At 40.1% G+C, this 14,356-nt stretch overlaps 1 protein-coding gene across 12 annotated transcripts in view; it reads right to left on the bottom strand.

Annotated features, from left to right (window-relative positions):
- ubr5 (ubiquitin protein ligase E3 component n-recognin 5) overlaps positions 1-14,356 on the bottom strand; it is a 57,308-nt gene that overhangs the window by 39,901 nt on the left and 3,051 nt on the right. For all 12 annotated transcript variants that reach the window (XM_019856236.1, XM_019856243.1, XM_019856244.1 and 9 more), the window contains exons 2-6: positions 8,120-8,164; positions 7,937-8,018; positions 7,547-7,623; positions 3,630-3,749; positions 2,838-3,120 (exon numbers count right to left, since the gene is read on the bottom strand). In XM_019856236.1, coding sequence (XP_019711795.1) covers positions 2,838-3,120; positions 3,630-3,749; positions 7,547-7,623; positions 7,937-8,018; positions 8,120-8,164 — 607 coding nt within the window. The remainder of the gene's footprint in view (positions 1-2,837; positions 3,121-3,629; positions 3,750-7,546; positions 7,624-7,936; positions 8,019-8,119; positions 8,165-14,356) is intronic.

The raw sequence follows: 14,356 nt of genomic DNA, 5'->3' as shown, positions 1-14,356 counted from the left end.
AATGTGCTGTACCAAAGCAATTAAAACAGGAACAAATACTTCTGCACGATAGAAAGTATATATATACTCAAATATTAAAGAATATTGCAGGCATGTTAAAATAAAACAATACTGTATTTTAATCCCCAAATTAATACACGAACATGTTCCCCAAATGCATGTAAATAAAGGAAAATACTGATTGGAAGCGAAATCATATGCAACACACTGAACCAGGGGTGCACACCATCCGCTGCGCTCCTGCATGTCCATGACCCTGTTGGTTCTTTTCTTTTTGTCCCAGCTGCCGAACAACCTGTGACGTCGGAGCTTGATCATGGCTGAAGCATGCCATGATCGGGCAGGGTCTGGTCAGTGTCAGATTCGGAATGTGGCCACTCACTCAGTCCAACACACACAACAAATTTACCCACCCCCTCCTCCCCCCAAAAAGGTTTGTGTGAGCTAGGCATTAGTGGAACGTTGGTTCACCAACAAAGTGGGTCGCATTTTTCAGTTTCTGCTTGGGTTCACAAACAAGGCTTCTTCGGGAGCTTTCCGAATGCTCACTTGTGCTTTCTCACACACAGCCTACACATCATTTGCTGAGCGCAACACATATTTAAGATGGACTCACTATGGCTCCCAAGGAAGTGAAAAGTGCAAGTGATTGTGCTGTTAAGAAGCCGATATTTTTGGAACGTTAGTAACCTCAGCTCAAGAAAGAGAGACAGCCACCTGCTGTGGTAGCTGCTGTCCACAGTGGGAAGAGGAGTGTGAGCTTCATGGTTTAAAATCACAACACAAAATTGTAGTATAATGTCTGCAGGACTTCTGACTTAATTTCACTCCATAAAATACATACATGTATATCTTGGCATGCATTTTTATTATGTTTTTATATTTTAATATACTAATACATTGGTTTTGTTTTTTTTTTTGGTTTTGAAACTGATCAATGGCTTTCCTCTTCATTTCAATGGGGGAATCGATTTGAGAAACTAGTGATGACTTAAAAGCAGGGTCATGGAACAAATGCACTCATTCACCATTTGTTCAGTCTGGGACAGGAAGTGGGTTGATGGTATACAAAACTACATCCATTTTTTAAAAACTTCAAACTAATGCCAAAAAAGTTGGAATAATGCATTGAAAACCCTTCTTTTCAACAGGACTGCATCCATGCTCTCGCAACCCTCTTTTCACCATCGACCCTTGCAAGGAGTGCACACCTCCAAATGCAGTGCAGGCCAGTTGGTGGCATACTAAATAAAAACTACTATGCTATGGTCTCACAGATGTCTAAAAATAACTGAACATGACATGTAATGCAGCATCCTCACAGCAGCAGAACTGAAGTCACCGGAAATGCACTGGAGGCCGTCTAGCATTGCCGCTGACGTATAGGTGCTCAACTTGAATACAGACTGATTTCCTCACACATTTTCTTTTCACATGTTTTTGTGGCAGAAATGCCTCATTGTGTGGCATACACCTCTATCAATAAGTCAGGGAGAAGCTCTACATGCACATTCAATCGATAGGAATGCGATTATAAATTTTCTTTCATGAGGTCTATCTCCTAGTGCTTCATATAAACGTTTCAGATATGTACATTTTTGGTTTTGCAGCAAAAATGAGTCAAAGTATCCATTCCCTCAGATGTACAATGAATATTTAACTTTCAAGAAATACTCAATGAATATTAAAAGGGCATTCAATGAATATTTGAGGTACCGTATTTTCACGACTATAAGCCGCCATTAAAAGTCTTAAATTTTCTCCAAAATGGACAGGACGCCTTATAATGCGGAGCGTCTAGTGTATGCGCTGAGTTCCAAAGCCTGACTGAGAGCACTGCTGGCCGACACGCTGTTTATATAGAGAAAAGGCGGACGTGAGTGACGACAGGCATGCGGAAGTCCGCCAATGAGTGAAGGGTGGGCGTGTAAGAGGACGCTAAAGGCACGCCCCTAGCAGGTACCAGTCGCGTGAGTACATTGTAAAATGGCTAAATAAAGTACAAACGAACTCAGTTTTGCTTCCGTTGCCTTTTTAAAAACGTGTTTATAGCGTGTGTCCGTATGTCTTAGCTGCTACCGTATGCTTTAAGCTAACATACCTGGTATGTTTTAGCGTGCATGCATGCTACCGTATGCTTCAAGCTAACGTGTTTTTAGCATGCGTGCATGCGTGCCGTATGTTTAAGCTGGCGTATGTTTTACCATGCCTGGCTGCGCCCAATAATACAGTGCGTTTTGTGTATGTGTCAAATACAGAAATAGCACCCGTTACTGAGACTGCGCCCAACAATATGGTGCGCCGAATGGTCGTGAAAATACGGTATATATACTTGGACTTATTATTGCTGCTTAAGAAAAATTAAATCTCTGAAACTGATATTTTAGAGAAGATCTGAGAGATTAAATTTCATGAAAAAAATAGTTAAAGTCACATGATCCACAAGGTCGATTTCAAAGTCCAAAAAGTAAAGTTATGCACCAATCTTCTACATGACTGCTGATATGGATTTCTTGTTTTAATTCCCTTTCCAACAAGATCTGTTTTGTCAAAAGTGGCACAATAGTTCCTAAGATGTAGTAAAAAAAATTCGGTGGGCGCTAGTGTGGTGACTTTAGTGCTGTGAGTGCCTAAGTCTCTAGACAAGATGGGTTATATTTGGTGTACAGTGTCCAATTAACCTGTCCAGTGAGTTCCACTACGTGTGTTAGAGGAGAAAGACATCCGAAACATGCTGGCTAGGGGCCCTCGAGGACCGAAGTTGGATACCCCTGACCTAGTATAAGGTTTATTCCAGTATGTCCATTTTAAATTCCATAATGAATGATCAACTGTACCTGGGATATAAGTTCTTCAGGGATAACTGAGGCTGGTATGACTGGTTGAGGCTGGCTCCCGAGAAGACCTGAGCCCCGATCTCTTCCTGTGCGGATCACCCTGGTCTGCCGACGGGAATCACGAGCTGCTGTTGATGACCTGCCTGAAGTGTTGCCACTTCCACCTCCTCCGCCACTCCCTCCACTCCCACTGGTGGCCCCTGCTGCTCCACCCCCTCCAGCTGTACCTCCTCCACTTCCGCCTGCACCACTGCCTCCATTTACACCAGAGCTCCAGCGGCTCCTGTGCAGCAGAACAACGAGAAAGACAAGGTCAGATGTGCCTGAGATAGAAAAGGCTCAGAACACATTGTAACACCAGGCTGAAAAGTGATTTGTCTCTGTGACAGCAGAGATACAGCAGATTGGAATACACCAGTGATTGTCTTACAGGACTGATAATCCAAGAACAAAAACAACATATGAATTTTCTACACCCCCCGCCCCCTCTCACGTTTCTTTGAAAGGCCATGTTGGCTCATTTGGCGAGACTAATAAAGGTTTTCTTATCTTATCTTATCTTATCTTATCTTATCTTTAATATCTGAAAATACTGGAGTTTGTAAAGCAAGTAACCAAACATTAATTAACACAATGTCGCAAGAGAAAAAAGCTATTTGGTGAACAGCTCCCCTACATCTATCCTGGAGCGGTTTATAATGATTTTGTGGCACCAAATTTGACAAGGGAATACACCACCATCCAGCTGTAACAACTGGACCATTTGTCTCTGTCAACCCTGCCAAAACTTACCCAAGGGTGTTGCCTGCCAGTCTGCCCAGTGTGTCAGAACCAGACAGGAACCAGGGAGGATCACTAGTCCTGCCTGGCCTGGAGCTCCTTCCTGTCCCTGAACCAGTGCTCAACTTTGAACTGGAAACAAAAGATGGGAGATCAGTTACAAACCTATAAGTGTCCTATTCATTTCTTTATTACCTGGGTGAAAAGAAAGTAAAATTATCCCAGGTATGTGGCAAATGATAGGATCAGGATCTATTTCTTACAATATTACATGATTCAAATAAATGGGTTATGTTGGAGACTAGCATGGCAACACCCTTGGGAATCAGAATTGGCTGCAACTCGATCCTCCTTCAAGACTTTTTCAAAGTACTTGGCGTTTTAGGGCTGCAACTGCTTTCTCCTGTTTCAAGATATGTGATGCTCGTTTGTATGTTTCTTTGCTGGTTTGTTTAAAATAATTTATTTTTGGAACGTCAACCCCGTGATAAACGAGGGTTCACTGTAGACAATATTAAACTAAAACTCTGATCCGCAGGGAGTAACATCACACATGCTAAAGTGTTGGGAAAGTAAGATTATACTTGCTTATAAAACGATACGTTTTTCAGATTGGAAATACTGGCAAGCATGCATGACAAGCGGTGGCAACACCTCTTCCATTCAATGACGAGTAATGATGTGCAATAATCATTTTGCCCGTCTTCATTTTTTGGATGATTCAACATGGCCACATAGACATTTACGTATCCTCAAAATATGACAACCAGGCCGCAGAGACACGTCAATCAAATTCAACACTTTCATTTCATTTTCCATGTGCGGAACAAATCAGACTGTTGTGGTGGCTCACACATGACAGGGTGTCTACTAGCACAGACACTCATACGTATCAGACATACTACCGCGCGCGCACACATGACAGTTCTGCACCCAAAATGCACATCACAGCGGGAGCCACACAACTGACACAGTGAGGTTTTTTTTTTTTTTTTTTTAACCTCGCGATGCTTCAAATATTCAAACATGTTTGATACTCCTCTCATGGTCTCATGAGACGGAAAACTCACAGTAAGTGACTTGAATCGCTCTGGAACCTTGGGTTTAAAAGTTGAAGGAAGTTTGTTGTGTTGCTGCCTTTTGTTGCAATGTGATTTAAGCAAATTTGGTGGCGTGCAGACACTTGTTCCACATCTGTCAGTGCAAATTCAAAACAATGACATCTTTCTTGGAACAAACGTTTCGCTCTCTTTTGCCGTAGCTATGTTGCGCGAGTCAATGGAGTCTGGAAACAAAACGAAGGGCGGAAGCTATGGAAACCCATGGGGGGGCGAAACGCATGCCTACAGCAAAAGGGAGGAGCCGGGGTGAAGGAATATATTTTTTCGTCTGCAACAAAAAATTTCAAATTGTTAAAATTAAAAAAAAAAAAAAAAAATCACCCAGACTGAATGTTTATCTCGGCAAGTGGCATCTATGACAATCTTCTCACATGCCCGTTGTAAGGTTTATGTTAATGCTAAACAGGAATTTACTTAGATATCTGTATTATACAGACAACCTAAAGTCTCGGTTGGTTTATAAAAGATTAAAAACAGTGCAACATATATAATCAAACAAATGTGACCGTTAAACATGTCACACATTCAACTACTAGAGAGACAAATACATGACAAGAGTTAATGCCCTTATAACATTATTAAATGTATTGTGCCACGCACTGCATTCTGGGAACCTAAGGCTTTTGGCATCATTACCATAGTCTATGGCAACATTAAAACTCGTGCTGGCAAAGTGTTGCCATTTTCCATGTTTTTGGACATTACTTGGTTATGAAATTAGCAAATTATGACTTATTATAAATACACATAATGCATTGCCTTTCGATGGGAGCGCTGCCGCCACCAACATCGCAGAGCTGACCTGGGCTGCTACTTATAACAGCAGTTGCAGCGCTCGTGCTATTGTAACAAGATAAAGCAGAGAAGATAGGAAGTCACTCGCATTCAGATTAGCCTCTAGCTTCATTGCGCTACTCAGCAGCATATATGAAAGCCTTTGATCACCACAAGGAGATTCCCAATGGGTGGGTCGGGCGCTGTCTGGGTGTGTATCAGGCATTCGGGTTTGGTTGGTGTGTAGTATTCTCAGCAATCAGTTTTGCATTTCTTTTTTTATTGACTGATGTGTGTATTCTGCCCATATTTAGTCATGCTGTATAACTTTCTCAAGCCCGCACCGTAACTTTGCGTGCTTGAAGCAATCATCACTTAATATTGGAACACTCCTTACTGGAGACCTTGTAGAGATGCACAGACTATATGAATGTGCCAGTTGATACAAGCTAAGAATCGGTTTAGGAGAAACGAAAGTCCTGACGCCACACCATAAGTTTCGGTACGCCCTTCTGATGATATAAATATGTTGAGAATCCCTTGCTTCTTTGCACTTGTGATCCACAGCCATTGTCTGTAAACCACGGGTGCCCGGAATATTCTGAAAATAAACCCTTTGAAGGTACTATTCATCGACTCCAGCCTGTATTTGGATAACCACCATCCTCATCATCCGAAATTAAGGAAAGAAGGCCACCCCCCACCCCCCACCCAACATGACTTTATTTTCAGCTCAGAACATTGGACTTCTTCGCGCCTCATTCTTCTTCTAAGTTATGTACGTAATGTATGTCACGCCACTCAGTGTTCAGACTGACAGTTCGCAGCAGTTTAATTAAACGCTGCCATCGGAACAAGATGACAAGCTTGTGTTGCCTAAACACTGGTTATATGGTTGGTATTCCAAAATGGCATTAGTTCCTACATTAATTGAAGCACTGTTGTATTTAATTCTTTGCACTTCACTGTATTCCTTGAAAAGAAGTTATAGAATCACATTTTGAGTGGGATTTTTTCAGTTTTATTTATTTAAATTCATTTTATCGTGTTTTCTTGCCAAAATATGTTTTCCAAGTGCATTTCATTTCAAGCTATTTTAAGAAAAAATGCAACATTTCGATATATTCTACATATTCTTTCAATGTATGTCATTAATAAAAATGTTACGTTCCAAAAGTACAAGTGGTATTGGTAGTTGGTATCATACCCGTGGCCACTCAAGAGTTGAGAGCTTGGACTGGTATTAGTCTGGAAATAAAATGTATCAAACATTCCTATTTATGGGCACAACTATGTAATGTTCTCTCATTTAATTAAAAAAGGAGGGATTCATTTCAAAATAGGAGCATGTAAATGAACACTGAAAAATAGCAGGTATGTTCCTTTTGCCAAGACAAACAAATGTAAACAATTCAATCGCAATAGCCAGGCAGCATCCAGTCTCCACATTCTATGTCTTGACATAGATGAGTAATGACATCATCATTTCCGTACTTGAAAATGGCAGCATCGTATAAAGCTCATCTATGACGGGAGAACTTGTTTTGACCACTTTTAACTTGTTTTTCTTCAAGATGATGCTTTCATAAGTGTGAAAACAATCACATTCACTGTGCTGCTAAATAGATGAATGAACTTTATCTTGATAAAACATACAGGACTCTAGACTACACCCAATTTGCACACGCGGACGTCGTAACTTAACAATGGGGCAACCGAAAAAAATTTATTGTACGCAACTGCAAAAACTCCATTTACATTTTCATATTGTTTGGAGTAATGGAAGAAATATTGAAGCAGTGGGTAAAAAATTTTGCAACCACATAAATAGCTGGCTGGCTGGCTCCCATTCACTTCATAGAGTCTCAGCCCGGACACTCATTGGTCACCTGGCCCGATCGTCGGAGGTGTGTGTGTGTGTGTGTGTGTGGGGGGGGCCTTCGGGTGGCCGCAAATTCAAAACAAGATGTCTTTTCAAGCAATCTTTTTTGACCATGCAACTAAAGGTGAAAGAAAGCAACATAAAGTACTCACCCATCAGTGCCATCTGGTTTGCTAAGCTCCAGGCGATCAGGCTGGACAGCAAAGCTGATTCTACACACACGTCCATCCTAAAATAGATTTAGTTCGACAATTAGAAGCCGGGAAGTGCAACTCTTCAAGTTGGATAATGAAGTCCATGGTTCGCTGACAAATAGTAATCATACGACAACTTGAGTTATGTTAAAGTGAGAACTCAACAACTGAAATAATACACCAAGAACTGTAGTCAATTGGTAATACAGACAAACAAATGTACTGGTATTCGCTAAAGTTGAATTATTTGCTAAGATAAATAAAATATGACACATTTAATATATTTTATGTTGTAACTGGGAAACTAATAATTGTATTTATTAATATCTCAATGCTAAACAGCATTACCTCAAGAAGAAACCCAGCATGGTTTGGCCCAACAACACACTGCTTCAACGTGGCCTGCTCCAACAGGCTAAGATGTGGATGACTGTATTGGTAAACAAAAAAAATAAATAAAGGACAAATTATGGCTTGACAATATTAAAAAAAGAATTAAATATGTTCACATTACAATATTAACAAACTCACCTAATGAAACTGTATTTGTTGAGTTTCTCTGAAACCTCACGGAGCCTATGAAGACAAAAGAGCAAAATACTTCAGCAATAAAGAAATATCAATCAACACACATTTACAGTATTTGGTATTTCAGAAAAGGCACCGTGCAATACTTTTCTCACAATTGCTGCGCTGTCACACTGTGTGTGTGCGTGTGTGGAAACTGAGTTGACTTTCTTTTTCTAAATGCAGTATTATAAAGGATATCTTATCTTATCTTATCTTAGTTTGAAGCACTTGTATTACAATTACAAGTACGGATGTAACAATAACGATATCATGACATTGCGATGTTAAAGTTGCCACATTATTGTCACTGTGAAAATAAAATAGTTTTTTTTTTTAACTGTTTTACATCTTTCAGTCCCACAGACCTTAATGACGTGTCCCATATTGTTTTTATTTCACCCAGTTGGTCGCACCAGCACAGATTTGGTGCCACCCATAGTTTGGGGATGGTACAGCATGACCATGTTCTCAGTTATCACAAAGGGGTCATGGTAGGCGAAGGGCTAGCACATTTGTCTCATAGTAGAGTGATCCAGGGTTCCAATGCGGGCTCTAGCCTTCCTGTCTCTGCATGTTCTCCACATGCCTGCGTGGGTTTTGTCTGGGTACTCCAGTTTCCTCCCACATTCCAAAAACATGCATGGTAGGTTAATTGGGCACTCCATATTGTCCTTTGTTTGTCTATGTGTGCCTTGCGATTGGCTGGCAACCAGTTCAGGGTTTACCCCGCCTACTGCCTGAAGACAGCTGGCATAGGCTCCAGCATGCCTGTGATCCTCGTGAGCCTAAGTGTCTCGGATAATGAATGGATGGATAGATCGTCATCTCAATTGGCATACCGTAGTTTTGTATGATGTAAAGACTGAAAGTGACTGAAGATATATTTGCAAAATATTTCACTGCAACAACAATTTTGTTTGGAGACAAAACAGGTCTGTTACTTCATATAACTTTCGGCAAAAAGAGGAAACAATACAATGATAGAAACTTAAAACCTCAGTAAAAAGCAGTGAAATAACAGCTGACAGCTAAACAACTTCAAATTTGTCTTATTTGCATTAGTTCAAGAAAGTGTAAAAATACTAATATGAAAATACATAGATTTTGAACTTTTTTTTACTTTAGAACAATTGAACCTGAAAAAACAAACTATATTGAATAAAGCATGAAAAAAATGTCTATTTTGTAAATTCTACAAAGTAATCATTTTTCACAAGTGAGATAATGACGAGGACAAACCTAGACGTGTGACATCACTTCAAGAACAAAAAGAGCAGGACTCACTATGGAAACTATACAAAGTCAGTCATAAATCAATTCGGAAAGCAATGTTTCAATGTTGTCTCAGAGGATCCAGGTGTTTGAAGAGTTGGAGGAAGAGGAGGTTGTTGGCAAGATTTTTGTCGGACCACAAATGTACGAGCCAGATGTTTAGGATGCGAAAAATGTTGTGACTGCACGGCCAGACAAGGAGTGAAAGAGGAGATCCATCAGGATTGGAAAAATGGCAAGCTATATAGGCTGCGATTATTAGCCGAGCGTTGTTTGCAATTTGATGCTGTGCCATGCTGTAAATTGCGCACAATGGGATTACTACTTGGTCCATGTACTCCCGCTAGCAGTCAGAGCAAACGTCATAGTGCAGCGGTAGGGAACACTGGTTCCTCCAGAGCCATATACGGTCTGTTTTAGATACCTCCCTCCACCAACACACCTAATTCAAACAATCAGGTCATCAGCAAGCTCTGTAGAAGCCTGAAACGCTCCCGATCATTTGACTTAGGTGTGTTGGAGTAGTGAGAGATTTAAAACAGGTAGGATATGGTTCTCAAGGAACTGGAGTTCCCTATTCCAGTCATAGTGGGTTGGTGTCTTACAACGTCATTGCTAAGTTAGTTCTGTTGCGTTATAGGCCACTCCACACATGATATCGGCAGCAATGTTAGTTGTAAACCATTACAGAGGATTCCATCCATGCACTCATATAGTTTGAAGGTTTTCGTGCAGGATTCCATCCAGATACACGGATAACAACGACCCAGAGTTATTCTTTGATTATTACGCCTACCTTTTTTGCAAATCCTTTATCATAAGCAAAACGGTTGAGGACACGGAGGTCTTCGAAGTGCTTATAACAAAGAACTCTCGTTGACAGCGGCATGTAATTCATTCACTTTGCGAGAATGAAATTATTGTTCTGATTTTCTGGTCCAATTACGTGACCTATTCTTTTTGGCCACTAAAATAACTGCTTGCTTAAATGTGAACAGTGCATCGCCAAACAGCGCCATGACATTTCGCCGAATAACTCAATAACAATGGTAAAGAGCAGTTAATGGGACAATCGACATTGCAGTACAACGGCTGATTGGTGACTTGGCATTCTGTAAATGACATCACTCACCGGAGATTGCCGAACAAAAGTATTTTCGTTGTTAACCGTGTTGCCCTGGGTCTAACTATTAACCTGGGTGGGTAGCGTTAAAATAATAATAATAACGAAAGTATGCTTGACATAGTTTTAGCCTCAAGTATCACTCAAAAGATGGTTGGCCAAGTTTATTTCACACTTGACCTTTAAGGGCACTAAAATATTTACTTATGTTATTATTTAAGACTTTGGGGAACATCAAATGTCATTGAATAACATTTGACATCCCAACCACTGGACTGAAGGATGGATGCATTACATGACAACCGTGCCACCCTGGATCACATTTTGAGGCTTCCAATACAAAATGCTGTGTTGCATTACTTTTATTATTTATTTATTTTAATCCAAAAAAAGGCAGTGCCGTCGACAAAGAGGCACGCACGTTGCTCTCTCTACTCCTATCCCTAGTGCAGTATAAAGTTTGTTTCATCCTCAGAGCTGACCGTGTGGATGATTTTACACTCTGACTCCATCACTGCAGCCCACAATAACATGAGACACCTGTGTGATATCAGAGAAATCATTCACACATTTCATCCCATCATCCAACTAAATAGCAGAAAATACTCCACAACCCACTTATGTTATAATTCCTACATGTGCCTGAATCTACTTTGACTATTTGATTATACACACAACAAGCTAATGAACTGACGTTAGCTCAAGCAAAAAAATAAATAAATAAAAAAAAGCGCCAGGAATTACGTGGAAAACTTTCAGCATGAAATTTATCACAAGCCAACTATCGTGTAACATCGAACACTAGCAAATGTATACAGTTACAGTATGACATGTTAACAGGACTCGTTGCAATTTGTGGTGAGCTTTCAGATGCCGCTTGAGATTCTTACTATTCTTTCCACCTAATTTGTGGCCACATTTACCATTATCGCCGTGTTGTGTTGTGTTTTGCCAGAGTATGCGTGTCCCCTGGTGGGCGTGACCAAACAAGGATAGGTTGCAGTAGCATTGCTGATATTTTTGACTACATTACGAACATATGACAGCCCTCACACTAACAATTTCCAGTCTCCTCAATGAAAACTCACATATGTCACGTCATATTTTAGTCAGCCACGTTTATCTCATCATCATCGTCATGAAAAAAAAAGGCCGTTAACGGAATAATTTCGTCATCATCGGCGACCAAAACAACACTCATAAAGAAGTGGACTTCTGTCTCCCCGACTTTAGCTGTTGATCAACGCCAAACTTGAAAGGAGGAATAATGTTGGGTGGACTGCGCTTCGCATGCAACACAAGCGTGGCAAGGTCATGTGATTGGTATTGTCACAATTTCAAAGTTAATATCTTGAATGTTCATATGCCAATCATGATACAATAACAATATATCGCCCTGCCCCAACTAGCACCAATGCTAAAGTCAATGGAGGAACCCATTATCAAGCTAATGGGAAATTAGCATTGACTTCAGGAGTAAGACAACACTAATCAAAGGCTTTTTTTTTTTTCAAATCTGTAAAAACGAGTTGTATTAATAGAGCTTAATTGCAAGTTTCCTCTCTCTCATAGCGTGTACTAATGCATGCAACGGACCACAATCCCCCTAAGAGGCCAACACACACTGGTATTTGCTTTTATTGTTGATTTTGAATTACTTTATGCGTAGTGATATTTTATTTTCTTAATAATTTTATTGTAGTCCTTTCAAGTTATATTTAAAATTGACTTTCCTCAAAATTCAAGTATACAAATATCTAAGGCCTTTTTTGTCACACCAACAGATATCTCTAGTCCAGTAAGTCCCACCGCTTGTGAAAATAAGATAAAATAAATATATTCAATTGGCTTGCAACCACTTCAGGGTGTACCCCCGCCGACTCCCCGAAGTCAGCTGGGATATGCTACAGCACGCTCCGCGACCCTTGTGAGGATAAGCGGATCAGAAAATGGATGGATGGATAAAATAAACAAAGAGATAAAGGTAATGCTTAAGGATGGAAATAAAAAATGAAAATGCAAGAGGCTTGAATTTCATGTGGTCTTTACAAGGTCATTTTGTTTTTTTTTTACAAAAATAATGAAGTTTTCAAGAATGAAGTGTTCAATGTGTAGGGGTGAATGGACGTGAGGCTATGATGATAGTTGTGAGTAGGTGAATATTAGTAGTTGAATAAATACTAAGATTTGAAATTAATGAATCTTTTGATAATCGTGATTCAATCTCAATCAAAATAATCATCCAGCCTCACCGTATGTATTAAAAAGGCACTATATAAGTACACTCCATTTAACTTTCAGTCAATTTTCAGGTTAAGGTCAAAATTCGGGTTTCTCAAAAATATTCACCATAACCGATTTACATGTGTGAGTGGACAGAGTTACCCCTGCATTTGAAGGTCCCGACTTAAACGGCGGACCACGGACAATGTCGTCATGCAAATAGATGCCACTTCTGCTTGTTACTTTCTACTGTAAATAAAAAACATTCTATCCATGTGACCCACCACAGGAATAAAGCAGTTAGTTTCCTCATTGCTCCAAAAGTATGCTGCGTCTCTGAGTTTACCTCTGCTTGTGTATTTTCAGCCAGTTTCGCGTCAGACATACAGACTTACACACACGTGTCTATATATTACACGGTGTGTCATTTTTGCCGTAAAGAGAGAAAATGAGAAAAAGCCACAGAGAATTCAATGTATTCAAGTTAGACTTGCTTACCAAGTGTCTGTAACACTGTACATATAAGTACTTCCTGTACTAAAAAGACCAATATTCCTTGCGAAATAGAGTATCTGCAGGACACAAACCAATGCCCTGTTCAAAGATGGTAACCCGATAGTGCTTAAATTACCAAATATTCAAGTTCGAAAAGAGGTAGCCCAGGGGTCTTATTCACGTTTATAAAAACCCAAATAAGAGGATATTCAGATTTTTGTACGCATTTACATGGCCTTTAAAACCCAATTTCTGCCAATATTTAAGATTTCAAAGGGTTAAAAAATGGTCTATTATGGTTTCATTCAGAAAAGTACAAGATGCAAAACGATTTGAACATCACTGGCTGATGTCACCCCAAGTAGCAAATAGAGATTTTGGATGCAAGTCTAAGCTCCAATAGTGGGAGATCATGTTGTGTTTCATTCAGCTATTGTGTCCATTATCTATTTCAAACTCACAAACACTGACTGACGGACAAAAATTTGTCTCCCTTTATTGTTTTTGAGTACCACTGGTCTGAAAAACATGTGACTTCTTAATCTTTTTGTCTCCAGAGTCAAAAACATAATCAATACCTCACTGGATTTGATAAATCAATGTATAATCAACTAAAATTTCCATTTGCTACAAGCCAAGTACAGTGAAACTCCTCTAGAACGAAACCTGCATGGGCGAAAATACCCCCTTATGTGAAAAAATCTTCATGCATGAACACAATTCCCATTCTCCTGCCCCCCATACGACGAAAAACCCCCTGTTGCGTTATACGAAATCATTTTGTCTGCTCCAGCCTCGCGAAGACATTCACTACAACGAAGTCTTATCCAACAGCGACCTCTACTGCTTCGTTCGAAAAAAGGCAACAGCAACCACCACACTGGTTTACATAGTGAACGATGTTTATTTCGGTCACAGCTGCGAGTTTCCTGGGCTCAACATACTCATAGCTGCTCTGCTATTGGCTTACCGAGCATCATCCTGGCCTCCGATTGGCCAAGAGGCCACATAGACCTCACTGTCTATGTGTGTAGATACTGAAGCTAGATCCGTAGCATCCGATTAGCTGCTCAGAGTAAATTGCT

Source organism: Hippocampus comes, unplaced genomic scaffold (assembly GCF_001891065.2).
Source record: "Hippocampus comes isolate QL1 unplaced genomic scaffold, H_comes_QL1_v1.1 scaffold327, whole genome shotgun sequence".
Taxonomy (NCBI): Eukaryota; Metazoa; Chordata; class Actinopteri; order Syngnathiformes; family Syngnathidae; genus Hippocampus; species Hippocampus comes.
This window is presented reverse-complemented; position numbering and strand designations above follow the sequence as displayed.